The sequence below is a fragment of the Miniopterus natalensis genome, chromosome 2, assembly GCF_054644295.1.
Source record: "Miniopterus natalensis isolate mMinNat1 chromosome 2, mMinNat1.hap1, whole genome shotgun sequence".
In the NCBI taxonomy this organism is placed as follows: domain Eukaryota; kingdom Metazoa; phylum Chordata; class Mammalia; order Chiroptera; family Miniopteridae; genus Miniopterus; species Miniopterus natalensis.
The window spans coordinates 181,013,299-181,031,797 of NC_142082.1; the positions used below are offsets into that span (position 1 = coordinate 181,013,299).

Below are 18,499 nucleotides of genomic sequence, written 5' to 3' on the forward strand. Positions count from 1 at the left end.
CGCAGGTGTGCTCAGGAAACATACTTGAGAGGCAGGGTGGACATTTGTACCACGGTGCCTACGGGACTTTTCTTGGGGATCCAAAATTCGGGTCAGTGCTCAAAGTTAAGGACAAGGCATGGTAAGTCCCCACTCGAAAGGGAGTTATCTAGGAGCTGCCAGCAGGCCTGACGCTGCCCCACCCACCCACACAGGAACCGAGAGGCAACAGAAGCACACCCTTGGCCACCCCCCCCACTCCTCTCCCCTGAAGCCTGACCACAAAGGTGGGCATGCGCCTATCTACACTCCAGTTTCCAATTCCCAACCACTTCCCACCCATTACTGAATCGATCTTTACATCTGAAGGTCACAGAAAACTGACCTGTCCAAGGTTATGGGCAGTACCTGGCAGACCTGGGACCTAAGTCCCAGGCTGAGCCCTGAGGGCTGGTGGTCTTGCCTCAGCATAGCTGTGATACCATCAAAAGAAAAAAATAAATGCCCAAGAACTTTTTTTAAAATCATCTTTAATGTATTTTTAATAATTTTTTGCCTCATTTACCAGATAAATCATCTAAATAAATAGATGCTATACAGTCTCTTACCAATATCAGTACAAAAATAAAACCGAGCTCTGCATCCACTCTGGCTCTCTCCAGCACATACCCACTCAGAAAAGGCATGTGCGGGGGATCAATTCATGCCCAGCCCTCCCAAATACATTCATGTCGTCTGAACAAAGCTCACTGCTCATTCTGTGCAAAGGAAGCGTTCTTGTGCTGAGACCTGGAGGCCAGGCTGGCCACTTATAAAGCAGAAGCTATACAAGCATAGGGCCATCCCCCGCAGGAGAGGAGAAAGCTGGCACTGGGATCAACGGGGCAATGATCGCTGTGCTGCCCAACAGGGCTTGGCCTCTGCATTAGGAGTGGCCTTGCTAGGGGTGGAGAACATTCTCCCTGTCCAATCCCACAGCAAAAGTACCAACTACATTCAAATGGGTGGGGGTGGGGGAGAGAGAGGCAGGTAGTCCAATCTTTCTAAGCCCCCATCTCCTCGAGTACTGGCCTTCTGGGTGGAGGTGGGAGGTCAGTGTGCTCCTGCCCCCTCTCAGGCGTGGCAGCCCTGCTGGGACACTCAGGGCTGGGAGGTGGCCAGCAAGGCCACACCCAACCCCTCATAGAGGTCTGTCCTGGGGGGAGGGGGGGGTCCTAACAGGCCACAGCCCTGCCCCCAGGGAGCCGGAGCAGGAGCCAGTTCTGGCAGGGTTCAGCCCTCTCTGAGACACAGGACCCCCGTGGGCCGTGAAGGGCTGAGTAAGAGATGAGAAGTGTTCCGTTGCTGCTGAAAGAGAAACAGCTGCCTCATTCCACAAAAGGCCCCCAAGCCCCGATTCTGCAAATTACACAAACGGCTCTTTGGAAGTGCCCACGGGACAGGAAGAGATCCTGTGTCCCCAGGGAATGGGGAGTATGACTTACACTGGAAGCTGCCAGCCTTGTCCCAAAGCCATGAGCCAACAGCATTCAATTAGAGACCTCCCTGCCCACCCACCCTCCAGCACCCTCACCTCTGCTAGGAGCCCCTGTCCTGGGAGAATGCCCAACTCCAGCTGCCTTGCCCCTCCCAGGGGTCCCACAGCTGCCCCTCCTTTCCCTGACCCATCCCACTTAATCCTCTAGATTCAACTCCCCAGTCTGGGGGTGAATCAAGTCACCCCCGAGGGGACTGTCCCACAATGGAAGCACTGAATTGACCCTGGACAAGGAAGGATTAAGGAGGAAGGGGAGAGAGACCAAGGATTTGAGAATCTTGCCAGCAGGGCACCCAAAATAGAAATGGGGTGCAGGCTGTCTTTGGTTTGGGAACTCGGGAAGAAGGGGCCCCATCCTTGCCTCAGGACACAACAGGGTGGGAGATGGCCCTGGAGGGCGAGCAGAATGGCAGAGGGTGGAGGGAGCCAGGCATTTACTTGCTCTCCTGGTGCATCCCCCTCACCTCCCCAACATGTGGCCTTTTCTCCCCTACAGGGCTGGGATAGGGCAGAAGTCACTGCTCACTGCCAGGGAAGCTACTAGTCCACAGGGTGCATTTGTGCAAGCTAGAAAATGAGAGGTGGTTCCGCCTGGCAGATACAGCTGCTTGCTAGGCAGGTGGAGTGGGGCTTGTGAACAGCCTGGCCCTCCATCCACCGGAGCCTGACCGCAGGAAGACACGCAGAGGCCCTGCCACAGGAAAACAAGGCCAGCCCCAGCTTCTGCGGGTAGAGAGGGGACACAGGATGCAAGGAGGAAGGATGCAGGAAGTTGAGGCTGCCCTGAGAAGGTGGTGGGACACTCCCTCCCTCCCTAACCACCCACACCCATACCCAACACTGGCTGAATTGAGAAGAGGGCAGAAAAAGGGGGGCGTGGCAAGGGCTGAGAAGTCACCTGAGTCAGAGAGAACAGAGCCCCTCAGGAGGAAGCACAGGGTCTGAGCGCCTCCGAGCCAGCGCTGTGCTGATGCACAGCCCATCTGCCCAGATGTTCACACACCTGGTAAAGTCTCGAAAGCACATCTGTCCCTGGAGCAGCAGAAGCCATCTGTTGTGGCCAGAGCCCTGCCGACAGCTTCCAGCAAAACCGGCTGGGCTACATCCTGTCACATGATGAGCCCTGCCAGATGGGGTGAGTGTGTGGTGCCCAGGGCAAGGTCTTTTGCGCTGTGACTCACCCCACATTCCCCTGATCAGGGTCTCTAAACAGGAGATTTGCAAGACCCAGTGCACTCCTGCAGTTACATGCACGCACTCACTAGGGGAGGAGGGGCAGGGTGTGTGCAGCGCTGCAGCTGAGTGTGCATGGGAGTGTTTCTCACAGGCCAGGGATGGGGGAAGAGGTGGAGCTCTCAGCAGCAGGAGCTCTGCTGGCAGTGCCCCAGGGAAAGGTAGAGACCTGTCTAAAGGGTATGGGACACACAGGATGCACAGCAGCGATCTCGAACCCTTCCTTTTGCCCCTCCTCTCTGACCCTCACTCTGGTCAAAGGCAGCCTCCAACCTCACCGAAAGCTGGAGTGCAGGGTTAAAAATAAAGACCCCTCCCCACCAAAAAAATAAAAGGAAAAGTCAACCAGAAAGGCTGGGTGGGATGCTCGAGGCAGAGGGCTGGGGCCTTTCTACCTCCTGTAGCTCCTAGGACTAGCTGCTGTGTCTAAAGAATGGTGATGGAGGTGGTCAAGGGAGGGTGGCCCTGTCCCCATTCTGCCCTGGAGATGGTACCCAAACTGACAGAGCAGTGCCAGGCCTCCCCATCCCCAGCCAGAAACAGACCAGGAGGCCTCTCTGTAAACATCGCCCACAGAAAAAGGGGCAGGATGGTGGGAGAGTGTACGGATCTTCCCCCTTCTCCTGTTCCGTATTTTTAAATAAAATAATTACCCCACCCTTAACCCCTCCCCATCTCTGGAAGTCCCCACCCCAAGCCCAAAAGAAAACAGTTTAAGAAAAGTAAAAAACGGTGATTCAGAACTTCCCGCTTCGGTCTCGGAAGAAGCCCTCAGCAGCCTGGGCCTCGCGGAAGGTGACGGTGATGGAGTTGGCGGTGATATCTGTCACTGTCACTTCACTTGTGGGGAGCGCAGGTGTCCAGGGAGGGGGCCCCTCGGCCAGGTCTGCATCTGCTACAGCCATGGGAGAAAGACAGACAGACAGATGGAGGACAGCGATGACAACAGGCGGGGAAGGTGGGAATAGTGGCAGCATGCAGACTACTCCGTACCCCCAAACTCAGGCTGCCCTCTGACTCCCCAGCCAGGCCAGGCCTAGTTCAGGACTGGGCAAACGGGAGGGGCTCACTACATTTCTCTTCCCTGGCTGGGCCAGAGCTCATCCCGAGCGGGACCACAGAGAGCGCTCTGGGCTGGGTGCCAGGGTCCTCACAGGCTGTGTGGCCTCCGGAGCACCCCATGCCCTCTCTGGGCATTAGGCCAAGTGGACCTGATGACTCAAGGGATCTATCCAGCTCTGAGGGTCTCTGGGCCTGGGCCTTGGGTTGAGCCACCTTACCCTCCTCTTCGGGGGGCTGCTCAGCAGGCTCCCACTCGCTGGCTGCCTGCAGGACGTCCGGGGCTGGTGACTCCTGCAGGAAGAGCTCCCGTGGATGGCTGTGACTCTCCAGGTTGGGCCCGCGGGGTGGGAACTTCTTGCGTGAGAGCCGCAGGTACTTGTGGGCCTTGCGGGGCTTGCGGAGCGGGAAGGGCAGGGTGGGCACCAAAGGGCCCTTGTCCACCAGCTCAGGTGCCCCCGCCTTGACCACCCCCTCGGGGCTCCCGCTGCCGAGTGGGCGCGTCAGGGAGAAGCAGAGCTTCTCCTTGCCCTTGGCCTTGTGGGAGCTCCGCAGGTCCATGCTGTACAGCCGCTGCGGGGGCAAGCCAGGGCACGGCGGGTCAGCCCTGCCCTCCCACCTGCTGCCGCGCCTTTGCTCATGCTGTTCCTCCCACCTGAGTGCCCTTCCCCATGTTTGATGGCCCAGAGGCAGCCACCACCCTACCCCGTCCAACCCCGAGCCGCCCTAACCAGCCCCAGCCCTACAGCCCCACAGGGCAGCCTCATCTCCCCACGGGGCCATGAGGGGCTCAGGGATGGGGGCCACAGGCATGCCTTTGGTACACAGCAGAGCATGCCAGAGGTATGAAAACCAGATCTGATGCACGAAGCTGAGAAATGGAGGGGAGGGGTTCTTCTTCATTGTAGGAAAGAAATCTTTGCTCACTGAGGGGCCCCCAAAGCTGAGACAGCCAGCTCCCCAGGGAGATGGTGTGAGGCAGGGCTCTGAAGGTTCTTGGGGCAAGTTAACCAAGGGGGACACAGCACTGAGTGGCGCCTTCCTGCCAGCAGCCTTCAGACACCTCTGGATCCCTTCAGGGCACAGCTCAGCCCTGAGATGCTGCATGGCCGCACGCGGCTTAGGCCTCTGTTGATGCCCTGCCCCACTCTTGTTAAAACTGGCTGAAAGGAAGGCTGTTCCACGACTCTAGGGTTGGTGTTTCACAATTTGGGGATTTGTCTTATTGACTCTGGGGAGTAATTTATACAAGTCCAGGAAAGATCCTTGGTGCTAAAATGTTGGGAGGGCCTAGATCACTCTGGGATAGTACCTTCTACTGCCACCTCTCACCAGAGGCCAAGAGCACCCAGGAAGAGGGTGAGGCCATGAGATGGCACCTGTAGGCCAAACATCTCCAGGTGGGAGCAAAGATCACATGTGCAGGCTCCGTTCTCTAGTCCCACCTGCTAATGTCCATCAGTGGGCATGGGGTGCAGGTCGTCTTGGTGATGATGAGGGCTGAACTGGGTGGGGATTGGGAAAATACTGCAATGCTAGGAGGGCTTATTGTATATGCAGCTTTATCAAAAGCCACTCCTTCAGCCTGGCTTGCAGGCATCACAAGCCGTGTAAACTCCCACAGTTCTGCAAGATGGACCCATCTCTGTGCTTCTCCACCTCACCAGAGAGAACTATAGCTACTAACAGGGACCCAGGAGCAGCAGAAGTCAGGTCTGACCTTTAATCCAGCTGTGTGACCCTGGGTGAACTACTGGCCTAGCTGAGCTTGTTTCTTCTTCAGGGAAAAGATGAAGAAGCTGTACTGGCCGGCCCCCAAGATGGCCCAACAGTACCCACCCCTGGGAACTCACACCCGTGTGCATCCCCTCGCACACTGAATACCACACTGTGGGACTTCCAAGGCTGGTCATTAAAGACACTGCTTCTTCCTTGCTCCGTCTCTTGGATTGCCCCCTTTGGGGGAAGCTAGTGGCCATACTGAGAAGTCCACACAGTAAAGAACCAGGTCGCCTGTCAACACCTAGCACTGACACACCCGTAGGTAGTGCTGTGAATAGCACTTTGGTAGAAGACTATACAGCTCCAGTCAAGCCTTCAGATGAGTGGATCCCTGGCTGACATCATGACTGTCACCCAAACTAGAATCACTAAAGACCTAGCTAAAGCACTCCCGAATTCCTGACCCACGGAGACTACGTGACATCACAAGTCTTTATTGCTTTAAGTTGCTTAGTTACAGGGGAATTTATTACAGAGTAGATGATAATACGCCTCCCCTAGAGGTTAACTGTGCAGACGAAGTATGTTCATTTGTGAAGAGCACTGAGCACAGAGCTGAGCATGGAGAGGATGTCTGACAGATGCTACTTTCCTTCCTGGGACCCAATTTACACCAAGCCCCATGGAACATGCCCACTGCATGAAGGGAGGCCCATCTATCTGGCAAAAGCCTCAGATGATATACTATCAAAAGTGGGCAGGAGAGTGGACAGGGCTCACACTGCACATGGACCAAAAAGACTTATTTTTGGTTCCAAACACCTGGATGGGCCTTAATGATAAGGAGAGCAGATATTCCTATCATTCCAATTTTACAGGTGAGAAAACTCAGGCTCAGAGAAGCTAATCACACATAATTATTTCAAATCACAAAACTGCATTCCTTCAGACTCCATGCTCTTTTCAGTGAAAGCAGTGAAGTCAGCAGAGTTCCCCCAAGACCTGGGCAACAGGATGCCACAGAGTCAAGACCCCGCTTGTGGCAAATAATTGGAAAAGGAGGCCTGTAGGGTTCTTAGTCAAAAATGACACGTTTCTAAGACATTCCAAGGCTGTGGGTCCAGAATGTCAAGAGTCTCCTTTCCTTGAATTCTAAAATTCCAGGCTCCCATGTTTCTACAATTCTAAAGTTTTTGTCTTTAAGGATCTCAAATATTATAATTTTGAGTTTGGGGAAATCTGAATATCAAAAAAGGCTCATTTATAAGATTCTAAGCTTTTAAAATCCTAGGAGCCCATTAGCCATATAGCCACCCTCCTTCCCACCACAGCACCTCCCCCGGGGTTGCCTTCCTGGGGCACCAGCCCCACATTCCGACTTTTCCCAACTACTTCCATTGGACCTTACCCGCCAAGTGCCTCCCGCCCACAGCGCCCTGGGTGAGGCCAAGGAGGGGGAGTGGTTCAGCTCAACTAGCTGGGCAATTGCAGGGTGAGCAGGGGACCTGTGGGTGGGCACCAAGGCTGGCGGGTTACCTGCAGCAGAAGCCGCTTGGGTTTCGGACCTCTCTTCCTATACCCCGACGCTCGGTCTCTCTCCTCCCTGGGGTGCAAAGCAGATGGCAGAAGAAAAGAAAACACTGGTGACATTTAAGGGAAAGTAAGGTGTCTGCTCCACCCTGCCCTCCGCAGTCTATGGGAGAGGGGACATCCTCCACGGCCACCTCCAATCCTGGGGTAGGGGTTCCTCCTGTCGCTCTCTTTAGGCCATAACAACAGGGGCACATGTTTAACTCCCAGGGCCTCGGTCTTCTCAGCTTACAAAGGCAACAGCACAGCCACTGGTCCCAACTGCTGGGGCGGGACTCGGATGGCATCTCCAAAAATTTGTGGCCTTTCTCAGGTTAGGACAGAGCTCTGCTCTACGTGCTCCTGGGAACATGTAGCTTCCTCTCTGCTTCCTCCCCTCCTCCTCTCTTTCCCTTTTCTCCCCTCTCTCTTCTTCCTCTTTATTATTTTAACCTTTCTCCTTCCCATTTTCATAAATAACAGGGATGTCTCTTGTCCCTTTTCAGAGCCCTGGTGATGAGCTGAGAAGGGAATCTTCCGCCCCTGGTGAAAATGCTAAGCTCCGGTTCCAAACCCTGGAAGGTCAGGCCTAGGACCCCAGTCAGGGTCACGAGGACAGACCCGGAGTCCAGGCCATCAGATTCTGGCTTCCAGTCTGCAGCCCGCATACCCATTCCTGCCTGCAAACTGCAGGGAGTGGGGTGAGAGGGTGAGGTGGGGGCTTGCATCCTGTCCAGCTCTTACCAACTCAGAGTCTGGTATCCGGAACACCTGGACACTCTGACCATTTGTGTCCGGGGCTTAAGGGCAGAGACTGCCACAGGGCTGTGACCCCAGCAAGCCATCAGTGCCCTCAGACCCTCCTGGTAAGCAGGGAATCCCCAGTAGAGCCCCCCTGCTAGCCTCCTGAGTCTCATTAAACCCTGCAAAGCATGTGTCAAATGGACATCATTCCCTTTCACCAAGACTGAGGGAAGGAGTGAGACAGGCACACAGTGGGTCTACAGAAGTCTCTGAGCTCCGAGTTTGTTCCTTAACTATTGACTTGTGCCTCAAAATATCACGCCATTCCTTTACCAGGACCCACTCTGCCCTCCCTGAACTGTGCCACCCCCATTCTTTAGATGCCCCTGTCCTCCCATGGCTGTCCCCACTCCTCCCTCACCCCCACAGCTTCCCAGTCACACCACTCCATCAGCCACACTCAGAGCCACACTTGCCTCCATGCTGCTCCTCACACACGGGCCCTCACCCCTGGGTCTTTGCACTCACTGCGCATCACCTGGATGTTCTCTAAAATTCTCACTAGGCTCATTCCCTCAATTCAGGTCTCTGATCAAACACCACCAGCTAACTACCCTGGGAAACCAGCCATCCCTCTCCCTGTCCCCTGTCTTGTCACTGCAGCAGTGGTCACCATCTGATATCATATGCGCTCATTACTGTACTTTTATTGCGTGTCTCTGCACTGGGATGTGAGCCACATGGGGGGTAGGGACACTTGCTGGAACCCCATCACCTGGAACAGTGCCTAGCACGTACTAGGACTCAGTAAAGACTTTTGAACAAATCAAAGAATGACCAGTTGACCCCTAATCCCCATCGGAAGATATTCTCACCTGTGTGCCCACACTCGTGGCTTTACAAAGTGCCCTCACATACCTCTGCTTCCCAGGAAAGCCCCTCAAGGTCAGTGCACTATCCCCATTTCACAGATGGGGAAACCGAGGCTCAGAGGGAAAGGCCTTGCCTGACACCTCACAGCAGCTGAGTGGCAGAGCCAGGTGCCAGGAGTCTAATCCAGGCCTTTGAAGACTGCCCAGCTCTCTCCCCACCACATTCCAGGGGATTCTCCCAGGCTCACAACCACTTGGGTCAAGGCCCCACAAGCACTCGGGAACCAGAAAGAAGTTATGGGGCAGGGACACCCTCATTTTTAAAGGCAGGAGCAGTGAGGACTTGTCTTTTGAATTGGCAGCAGGAGATGTGCTGGGGGAGAAGAGATGAGAAGGGGGCAAGAGGGGCAGAGGAAGGGCATCTGACGTGTAGTCAGGAGCCTGGGTTGAGTCCTGGTTGGGCTATTTCCCATCTGTGAGGCTCCTGGACAAGTCCCACAGCTCCTCAGAGCCTCAGTTTCCCCATCTGTCACGAGACCCTCAGCCCTGTCTCAGGAGGTTCCCAGAGGGGCTGATTTTAGGAAATGGTCTGCACTGCACAGGTCAGTGTTTGGGGAGAAGCTGCAGGACATGGGCTGCCTGCTGGCAGGAGGTCAGTAACCCTGGACTCACACAGCAGAAGGGAATGGCTGGGTTCTGCTCAAAGGGCCCCCCCACCAGCATAAAGGACAGGTTATCAAAGGCTCCCTGTGAGATGGGCCCCCGTGGGTATGGGAGGAGCTGCCAATCACTAACCAACCTATGGGTCTCAGCAGAGTGCTGGCACATGTGGGAGACTGAGCCCCAGGTGGCTTTGCCCAGGGCCACCCAGCTAGGAGGAGGCAAAGTGTGGAGGACCAGAACTCAGCTAGCCTGGCTCCAAAGCCACCCCCTCCCCAGCCCCAGGCCTTTCCTGAGCTTCATCAGACTGTTTCTCCTGGTAAGGGAATCTCCAGGGAGCACATCTGATCTCTCCCCAGGTGCTTGCCTGGGAATTACTGATATTGCTGCCCCTCACATGCAGGGCATCACTATGACACATTTTTACATTCATCACTGCAACTGAAACCCCTACCTTATGGAGAAGCCGCAGCACGAGTTATTGGGGTGGCCCAGTTACAGCAGAGAGACCGAGGCCTGGGGAGGGGAGGGAAGTGGCCGACATCACCCAGCAACAGGAGAGTAACCAGGGCCCCCAGCTGCCCTGGAGCTGGTGCCCACCACCTTCCCCCAGCTGCAGACTAGACCAAACCCCACTCCTGAGCCTTTGCTCCTTGTTCAGAGCCAAGGCAGCAGCGGGCTCCCTAGGAAACCTCTGAGCCTGTATGTCAAGCAGCCCCAGGGCAGGCTGAGCCCCTTACTTCTCCTCATAGGCCATGACCAGGCGGGGGTCCAGGATGTGCTCCTCTGGCTCCCATGTGCTGTACCTGGGAGAAAAAGGAGAAGTCAGAGCTGCCTTGCTCTCCCCTGGCAATCAGAGGCTTCAGCTGCTCTACCAGGGCCGACTGTCTGCAGGCCCTTGCCCCTTCCTGGTCCAGGAAATTGTCACTTACTCCTAGGAGCTGTCCCTGGCCAGCCAAGCTAGGTCACGGGCCTCCAAGGGGTTCTAATGACACCAGAACTCCCCTCATTCTAAGCACTGATCACACCACCCTATAAACGTCTGTGTCCAACTCCTGATTAGACCCTATGTCCCCCTCAGAAGCACAGGGTGCCTGGAAGAGGGCAGGGCCAGTAAATCCCACATTCCCTTCATGGAAGAAGAGCCTGTGGTAAAGGGCAGGGGCTCTGAGAGAGACTGCCTGGGTTCAAGTCCCAGCTCTGCCCTTGAGAGCTATAAGACCTTGAACAATTTCCCTAAGGTCTCTGTGCATCGATTTCCCCATGTGCAAAAGACTGTGCTGGAAAAAGTATTCATGTGTCTAAGTGTTTAGAGTGGGCCTGACACACAGGAAGTGCTCTGTGCTTATCACTGTTGCTTTCCCCAGCCTCTCCTCAAGCCCCAGCCCCAGCACAGCCTCTCTTGCCAGGCTGAACTTTCTTTTGGGCACACATCTGTACCATCGCGACCAGGTCTGAAGTGCCCTTGCATTGTGGCCTGGCTCACGGCTGTTGTACTTGGCACCTGCCGTAATTACTGATGAATACAGCTGGTGTCCTGGTAGGCAGACTGTAACCCCTCCCCAGAGCACCCAGCCCAGGCCCAGCCCCCAGATGCTCTGGGAATTGCTCTAGAAGCTACTGCAGAGTTTTGCTCACCCTAAAGACATGTGAAACTGAAACTGGTTATATTCAGTATATTTTGGGTAAAACCCAAACTATGAGCAACCAGAGGCTAGCAGAGACTCCAAACCTTCCTCCCCCAAAACAAAGGTTGAGTTTCCTCAACGGGAAGTAGTCATAAGAAAGGGGAGTTTTGTGTTCCTGCTGTGGGCTGCCCCGTCCTCCCTCTTTCTCTAGCTGTTTAAATGTTTCTACCTTGCTCTAGTTAGTCCTCTCTGCCCTGCCCACTTCCCCACAGCCCTGCTCATTTTTGCTGATGTGACTGCTGTGGGGTTCCTGGCAAGTCCCTAACCTTCTCTGGTCCTCAGTTTCCTCATCTTAGAATCACTAGCACCACCACAGATAGTGACAGCAAGGAGTGAGAGCAGACTACTGCCATCCATTCCTCCTCACACCCTTCGAGGGTAGATGACCCATTTACAGATGAAGACACTGAGGCCCAGAGGGTAAGCATCTTGCCAAGGCCGCTGAGATAGTGAGACTGCAGTCTGTGGTTGGAACTCAGCTGAATCTGGCTCCACACCGAGCTGGGATGTCCTTGGGAGAGGGTAACTGCCTGACTGATCAAGTCCTCAGTGTCTGACTTGGGGGCCTGGCACACGGTGGGTACACGGAAAGGGTTGGCAGATTCAGAGGGGACTGTTACAGGCCTGGGGCATCCATCCGTGGGGTCTGGGACAATAGCACAGGGTCAGGCTTGGCAGCAGGAGGCCCGGCCCTGCTCCATGCTAGGGGAGGGGAAAGGGAGGTGCAGTGCACAAGCATCTGTCGAACACCCTGGGCTCCCCTAAAATGGAGGCCACTAGCGCCCCTTCGCAGGGTGGCGATCCGGAGGCAAACCCGATTCGAGAATGGGGGGGCGTGAAGGGGGACCAGGGACCAGGGACCGGCTGAGCGGTACTGAGTCCTCCGTCGGCAGCGGGGGGATGGGGGACGGGGGACGGAGGGGGGCGCACTTTGCCTCGCCCACCCCTTTCCCTCTTTCCGTAGCCCGGAGCGCGCGCGCGCGCAGGAGTGGCGCGTCCCAATGACCTGGCCAACCAATGGGGGGCGGGGGCGGGGACAGCGCGTGCCCGCTGAGAGGTAAACACGGCCACGTGACCGCCAGCCCGCCCCGGCGGGGTGAACAGGCCTCGGCGGTTGCTAGAGCCTGGTGTGCGCAGGCTCCGGCCGTGCTGGAGGTGGGGCGCCCCGCAAAGCAAGGCCCGCCCCCGCCCCCCATTCCAGTAGAATGCCGCTCGAAATGGGGCACGGCGTCACGGGGTTCAGGGGCGAGCCGGCAAGGGTGGCCTCGATTTACCTATGCGTGAAGGGGGGGCTGCTAAAGTCCCAATCTGTTAGGGTTGTGACTGAGTTCTGTTAAGCCCTGTGAAGCACTTAGTGCAGTGTGGTACATAATAAAAGCAAATAACCATTAAGTCAATTTCGAAAGCCTAGAGAGCACAAAAACCTGCCAGGGCCCGAATCCTGGACGCTGCTGCTGCTGTCCAAATCCAGCCTTCGAGGAGAAATAAATACCTTCTCTGCCTCTGGCACCGTTATGAACCCTGTGCTGTCTCGGGCAGCCCGTGGCTGGGCTCCGTGACGCTAGAGCTTCAGTTTACAAGAGGCGAGATGGAGGTGCAGAGAGTTTGAGGGCTTTGCCCTGGGTCACACAGTTGTTAAATATATACTGTTCAAAGGCAGCCTGGTCTGGCTCCACAGCCTGAGCACTTCCCACTGAACTGCCCATCAGGCCAACACAAGAAATCCTCGGCCACCTTTGCCAGAGCCCACTGTGTATCAAAGGGACTAGGCCTCCAAGCCCTGGGGTCAGCAGCCCATAGCTCAAATCATTCCAGCTATATGACCCTGGGCAAGGACTCCTATTGAGGGTTTCTGTCTCCCCATCTGTAAAATGGGTTGTTGTAACTTAAATAGGCTAATGCCTGATCATACTAGGGACTTACTGATGAGCAGCAGCCTGGTTATTGCTGTGCCCACTGACAATATCATTATGAAAGCTCCATGGAGGCAGTCCACTCTAAAAGATGTGGTAGCATTCACTAGTGGGAAATGAAGCGAGGACAGCAGTCCTGAGCAGACTGCAACAAGAGTGGGATGTCTGACAGTCTCTTCGGGGCTGAGAGTACCTGCAGCCTATGACTTAAGATCCCCTGCCCCTTGACATCAGTCCTTCCCTGTGCCCCCAGCCCTTCCCGTGCCATTTTCTGTACCTTCTCTAACAAGCAAGACAGCTCCTCTGCCCCACCTGCTGGGGAGCAAGGGCAGTCATTTGTCTGCTTTTTGGAGAGAAAATAGACGAAGTATATAAAGGCTTAACAGGGGCCTACCACAGAACAAGTATCCTGTTGTTTCCGTTGTTAATATAAGCCTCCCTGGCCAGGTGAGGAGGGGCTGTGGAGCAGGAGAATCTGAATCCCCTCCCCACTGAGGCTGGCACTGCCCTAGCTAAGGCTCCCAGGCCTGCAGATTGCAGCCTGCCCAACTATCCACTCCCCACCTGCTTTCTCAGCCTCTATGCCAAGCCAGATCCCTGCCGACGGGAAGACTGAAGACCAAAAGGGTTACAAAGGAGCCCTGGATCTCCTGCTTCTCCCTCTGACTGAAGCTTTGTTTCCTCTCAAGTGAAGTGGGTGACATAGTGGATGGCATGAAGTGGGGACCATGCTGCATGGGGTTGGCAGTTATATTCTTATAATGATCTCCTCTCTGGGCCTCAGTCTCCCCATCTGAGGACTGATCTAAATGACTTCTAGGCAACTTTGGGCTCCTGTGAGGAATGGAACCCTCCAAGTCCCCCTCCTAGCTGGGGTGGGGCAGGGAACTGAGAAGCTGAGCTGTCTAAATTTATTGACAGCAAACATTTACTAAACGCTTGGCTGGCTGAGAATGCACCAAGTACTTTCTAGCCATCATCTGATTCTTGCAACAACCTGTGATGGAGGCTTTACTATTCTAGTTTAGAGAGAGGGAAGCAAAGGTCCCACTATGTTGGGGACCTGCCCAAGGGCTTGCAACTGGACAGGAACCCAGGACTGAAGTGTTGGGGAACCACAGGTGCACCTGGTCATCTGGTCAAACAGGACTCCCAGAACCCCCTTAGGGGGTCATAAATGGTAGTCATGAGGGCCCATCTGGTGGTCTCATCATGTTAAGAAACAGGTGGGTCCCAGGGCTGGGGCTCAGGCCTGCAGAAACATGGGGGGGGGCTGCTTTTGGGGAGCTAAGTTTTATCTGCTGATGGAAGCTCTGACTGGCAGACGTATTCATTTAGGATTAATAAAAGTGGGAGAAGAAACTTCTGATAAGTGCCTCTGTTTAGAAAAGGTAATCTTTCAAAAGATTGAGTCTAGGAGGAAAAATAGCTGACAGTGCCTTGAAGGCCAAGGGACTGGGACCACACTCCCATGCAATGCCTTCTAGTGCAGGAGCTAGGGGGAGGCAGTGCTCAGGAAGCCAGTGCTCCTGCTGCCTGCCCTGGCATCTATCTTCCTTTTCTAGCTCTCCTGAACTCTTACTGCCCCTGTATCCAGGCTGGAAGTCCACATCTCATCTGCCCAGTGGAGAAAGGGACACTCCTTCAGTCCTGGGGTATTTGGGAAGAGGCCCCAGGGGCAGGAGGAATGGAAAAGTGCATTATCTCGTTGGCCAGCCACCAACTCCAATCACCAGGATGCCCCACAAGATGAAGAAGCCTGTGACTGGGGCAGGGCCTGGGCTATTAAACCCATTTTGCAGATATGGAAGCTGAGGCAGCATGGGCCATCTTCCTCTCTGCTGTCTCTCCCCACCATGCTCCTGAGACACTCCCAGGACCCAATACCAGGTCAGCTCCCCACCCTTCCCCTTCTACCCCAGCACAGCAGAAAGCACCTGGCACAGACAGTAGAGGCTCTGGGTAGAGGGGGATTCCAGGAGTCAGTTTCTACAAGGCAGGACAGGGAGGTGGGGCACCCACACACCAATGGGGAGGCCCCACGACTTGCTCATTCCCCACCCCCGTCAACTCCCTGCTGGGAGGTGATTGGTTGGTGTGAAGGTTCCTGATTGGGCCTCAGCAGGAGAGGTGGAGAGACTCCAGAGGTCCTAGACTAGCTCCCTGCCCCCAATTCTGAGATGGAGGAGGCACAGAAGAGATACCTGAAAATGGGGAGGCCTAGTTCAACTCTGACCCCACTTGCTGTGTGATCTAAGGCAAACTGCTTACCTTCTCTGTTTCCTCATCTTTAGAGATTACTATCCCACCTGCCTCACAAGGCTGTATGGGAACCTGCTTTGTAGACTGGAGAGTGCTGTCCAAAGGCAAGGTGGGCTCAGACTCTGTCTCTAGTTCTATGGCATTGAGGATTCATGTCCTGCTGGCTAGCCTTGTCTTACCCAGTCTCACAAACCCCTGCCCAGCACTGTACTTGCTGTGGCTTGGGGGAGCCTCCACCTGGCAGGCAGGCATCTCTGAACCCAAGATGCTGGGCCTTCACCTCCCAGGTGCCAGGAAAACCCAGAAGGTGGGGGAGGGGTGCAGCCAACTAGAAGTGGAACTTAACCAAAGCGGAGCAGGTGAGAAGGGAAGGGGAAGATGGGGCCCACCTTGACCCTCATGTGCTCTAAGCCCCTCAGCTGGCAGAGGGGCAACTGAAAGCTGGAGAAGATGATTTCATCAAGACCCACAGGCCAAATACCAGAGCAGCTAGAGCTAAAAGCTAGGCAGGAGAGAGGGCGAAAGGTAGATGGAGGGATGTACAGGCAGGCAGACACACACAAAGGACCTTACTTTGGGGGCCATCCTTTCCACTTCACCAGATATTCGACTTTACCCTGGGAAGAAAGAGAAGCAGACACAATGAGATACACAGCTGCCCAGATGACCACTCACAGGACAGTAAGGCCTAATCGCCCCCTGCAGACAGACATCCCCCACACAGACCAGATCCCCACCAACCCAGAGACCCCCCCCAAACTCTGGCTGCTGCATGACCACCCTGGACTGCCCTCCCTACTAGAGCACATAAGTGCATCTGGTCCCAAACACCTCTGGGGCTCCTGGGGCAGAAGCTTGGAGCTCATGTTATACATAGGGAAACTGGGACCACATGGGGGCGTGCATCACCAAAGATCCAGTGTCTAGAATCTGAGTGTTAAGATCATAACTCTTAGATCAGAAAACGCTCCAAATTGTAGAAAATTCCTCAGCTCTAATCCCACCAGCCCCCTTCCTAGGGGAGGCTGCCTCTGACCCAGAGGTGCCAGGCCTCTCAACTCAAAAGACCCTGGCAGGACCCCAGAGAAGGCTGACAAAATCTCCACCTACAGAAATGGTGGTCACCCCTCCAGTAGTTAGAAAATAACTACTTTGACAGGGGCCTTTAAAAGTTTCCAGTCCAACCCCATTGGGTGAAATCCCTCCGCACTCGAACTTTGAGACCAAGATGTCACCTCTTTAAAGAGGCCTGTCCGGGCCACCCTTTCTACAGCCATCCCTCCCACCTCACAGTTATCTTTTTGTGTAGCACACAGCCCCACGGGAAGGCATGTTTTTATTTCCTCGTTCATTGTGTCTTCTCTGCCAGAATGCCAGTTCTGTGAGGGAAGGGGTGTATCCCTCCCTGGGGCTTACAATGGTGCCTGGTACAAAACAGATCCCCAATAAATTTATTTTGAATGAATGGCTGAAAGAATGATGCTTCTCACTCTTTGGAACTGCCCCTTAGGCCCAGTGTAGAAGAGGGGAATCACTGTACCTGTTTGAGCTACACTCACTGGGCTCTGTGCAATCAATTAAAATCAAGGAAACTGGAGGATGGGAGGAGGGGCAACCCCAACCTGAAGACAGTGTTCAACTCCATCAGAGATGGGGCAAGAAAAGAAGCTCATGGCCCACCTTGACCTTGAGCCTTGGCCCAAGATGCCAGGACTGAGCTTTCTCTCTCAAAAGATGAGCTGGTGATCAGACAACTTGGGCTCCTTGCTCAACTTCCATCTCTAACTTGTCCTGTGACTCTGATCAGTTCACTTCTCCCGCCTGGGCCTCAGTTACAGACTCAGACAAAAGGGAGACAATGACCTCTAAGACCCCTCCCAACCCTGCCGATGGAGCCTCCCAAGGGGCTGCAGAAAGGAGACAGGGAAAAGGACGGTGGTGAGTGCCAGGAAAGGAACTTTCCCCAGGACTTCCAACCCCAACCTCCCATCTGAGGCGAGCCCACTCTGCAAACGTGCACAGGAAGTGTGGTCCGCCTAAGTCCAGCAGGCAGGGTCGGGGACCCGAACCCAGCAGGACCTCCTTAATTGCAGGGTGTAGGTTTTGGAGGCAAAGGGGGAGGAGCTTCGAGGAAGCCAGAGCGCTGTAGGCGGCTTCACCGAGGCCTGCCGGGCGGGGCTGAAAGTTCGGGTGGGGAAAACAGAGGGGTGTGCGCTGGGAGAGAATGAGAAAGATGGAGGTAGGGGTGTAGAGAGAATCGGAAAAGGTCCAAGTCCAGCAGTTAGACTTCAGTGGCTGGAGGCTGTTCCGACGCCCCACCTCCAACTTCAAAGGTCTTGGTACCAGGAGTCCAGAGTCCTGTGTTCGAGACCCAGTTCCGACGCTAACGCACTAGGCAGGCCGGTTCCTCAACTTGGGCCTCAGTCTCCCCACATTTATAAGCGGGGGAGGGTGAGGAAGGATGGCGTTCAGGATCCCTACAGTCCGATCCTACTCTCCAGTTCTGGCGGGCTCGCTGCCCCCAGCATCCCAGGGCGACAACTTTTATTCTACTCGCCCTACAAGGTGGCGGGGGAAACTGAGGCACGGGCTGGGGAGACAAGCCCAGCAGCGTGTGGCTGCCTGAGCCCCCGCCCCACATTTCCCCACGCCCCCAGCGTGGAGCGGCCGGTGTTGGGCACACGAGGGGACCTCCGAGGGGTCCTGGGAGCCGCCCCCGGCAGCCTCACCTTCCGCACGCGCTTCTTCCGGATGCTCTCCACAGCGAACACCTGCTCGCCGATGGCTGACAGCTCCATGCGGGGCAGCGGACGAGCGGGCCCAGGGCCGGGCCGGGCCGGGCCGGGCCGGGGGCGGAGCTGCGGGGCCGCGGCTGCGGCGCGCGATGCTGGGGCCGGCGGGGTCCCGGTCACCCTCGCCCGGGCGCGCACGCGCACGCGCACGCGCGCACACCCCCTCGCGCTCCCTCACGCCGACGACGTTCCATTTTTGAACCTGCGCAACGTTTTCCTCCGCGCGAGCGAGCGAAGGAGCGCGCGGGGGAGGGGGGGAGTGAGCGGGGCGGGGACTCGCCTCGCGCCCGGCAGGCCCCGCCCCCGCCGGAGCCCCGCCCCGCCCGGGAGGCGGGTCCGAGCGCAGCTCACAGGAACCGCCAGCCCGCGGAACGTATTGGCGTGAGCGCCTCTCGGCTCCCGGGCGGCACGAAATCCAAACACCCAGACGCGTTTCCTAAAAGCCTCCCGGCGACTCTGATGGGCCGGA

The 18,499-nt window shown here is 55.8% G+C and overlaps 1 protein-coding gene across 1 annotated transcript; it reads right to left on the reverse strand.

Annotated features, from left to right (window-relative positions):
* Positions 1-492: 492 nt before the first annotated feature.
* CBX7 (chromobox 7) lies at positions 493-18,036 on the reverse strand. Its single transcript, XM_016205291.2, has 6 exons — positions 17,968-18,036; positions 15,812-15,855; positions 10,116-10,181; positions 7,067-7,133; positions 4,030-4,381; positions 493-3,644 (listed from the first exon to the last, which is right to left on the reverse strand). Exons 1-6 carry the CDS (start codon positions 18,034-18,036, stop codon positions 3,487-3,489), a joined length of 756 nt encoding a protein of 251 aa, XP_016060777.1. The 3' UTR covers positions 493-3,486.
* Between the last annotated feature and the right edge of the window lie 463 nt (positions 18,037-18,499).

What these genes read in the sequence shown, in the direction of transcription:
- CBX7 (XM_016205291.2), bottom strand. Translation starts at nt 18,036, where the DNA reads ATGGAGCTGTCAGCCATCGGCGAGCAGGTGTTCGCTGTGGAGAGCATC. An exon ending in GGAAGAAGCGCGTGCGGAAG is followed by an intron (nt 15,856 to 17,967) that starts GTGAGGCTGCCG and finishes CTTTCTTCCCAG; the next exon opens with GGTAAAGTCGAATATCTGGT. An exon ending in GTCATGGCCTATGAGGAGAA is followed by an intron (nt 7,134 to 10,115) that starts GTAAGGGGCTCA and finishes TTTGCACCCCAG; the next exon opens with GGAGGAGAGAGACCGAGCGT.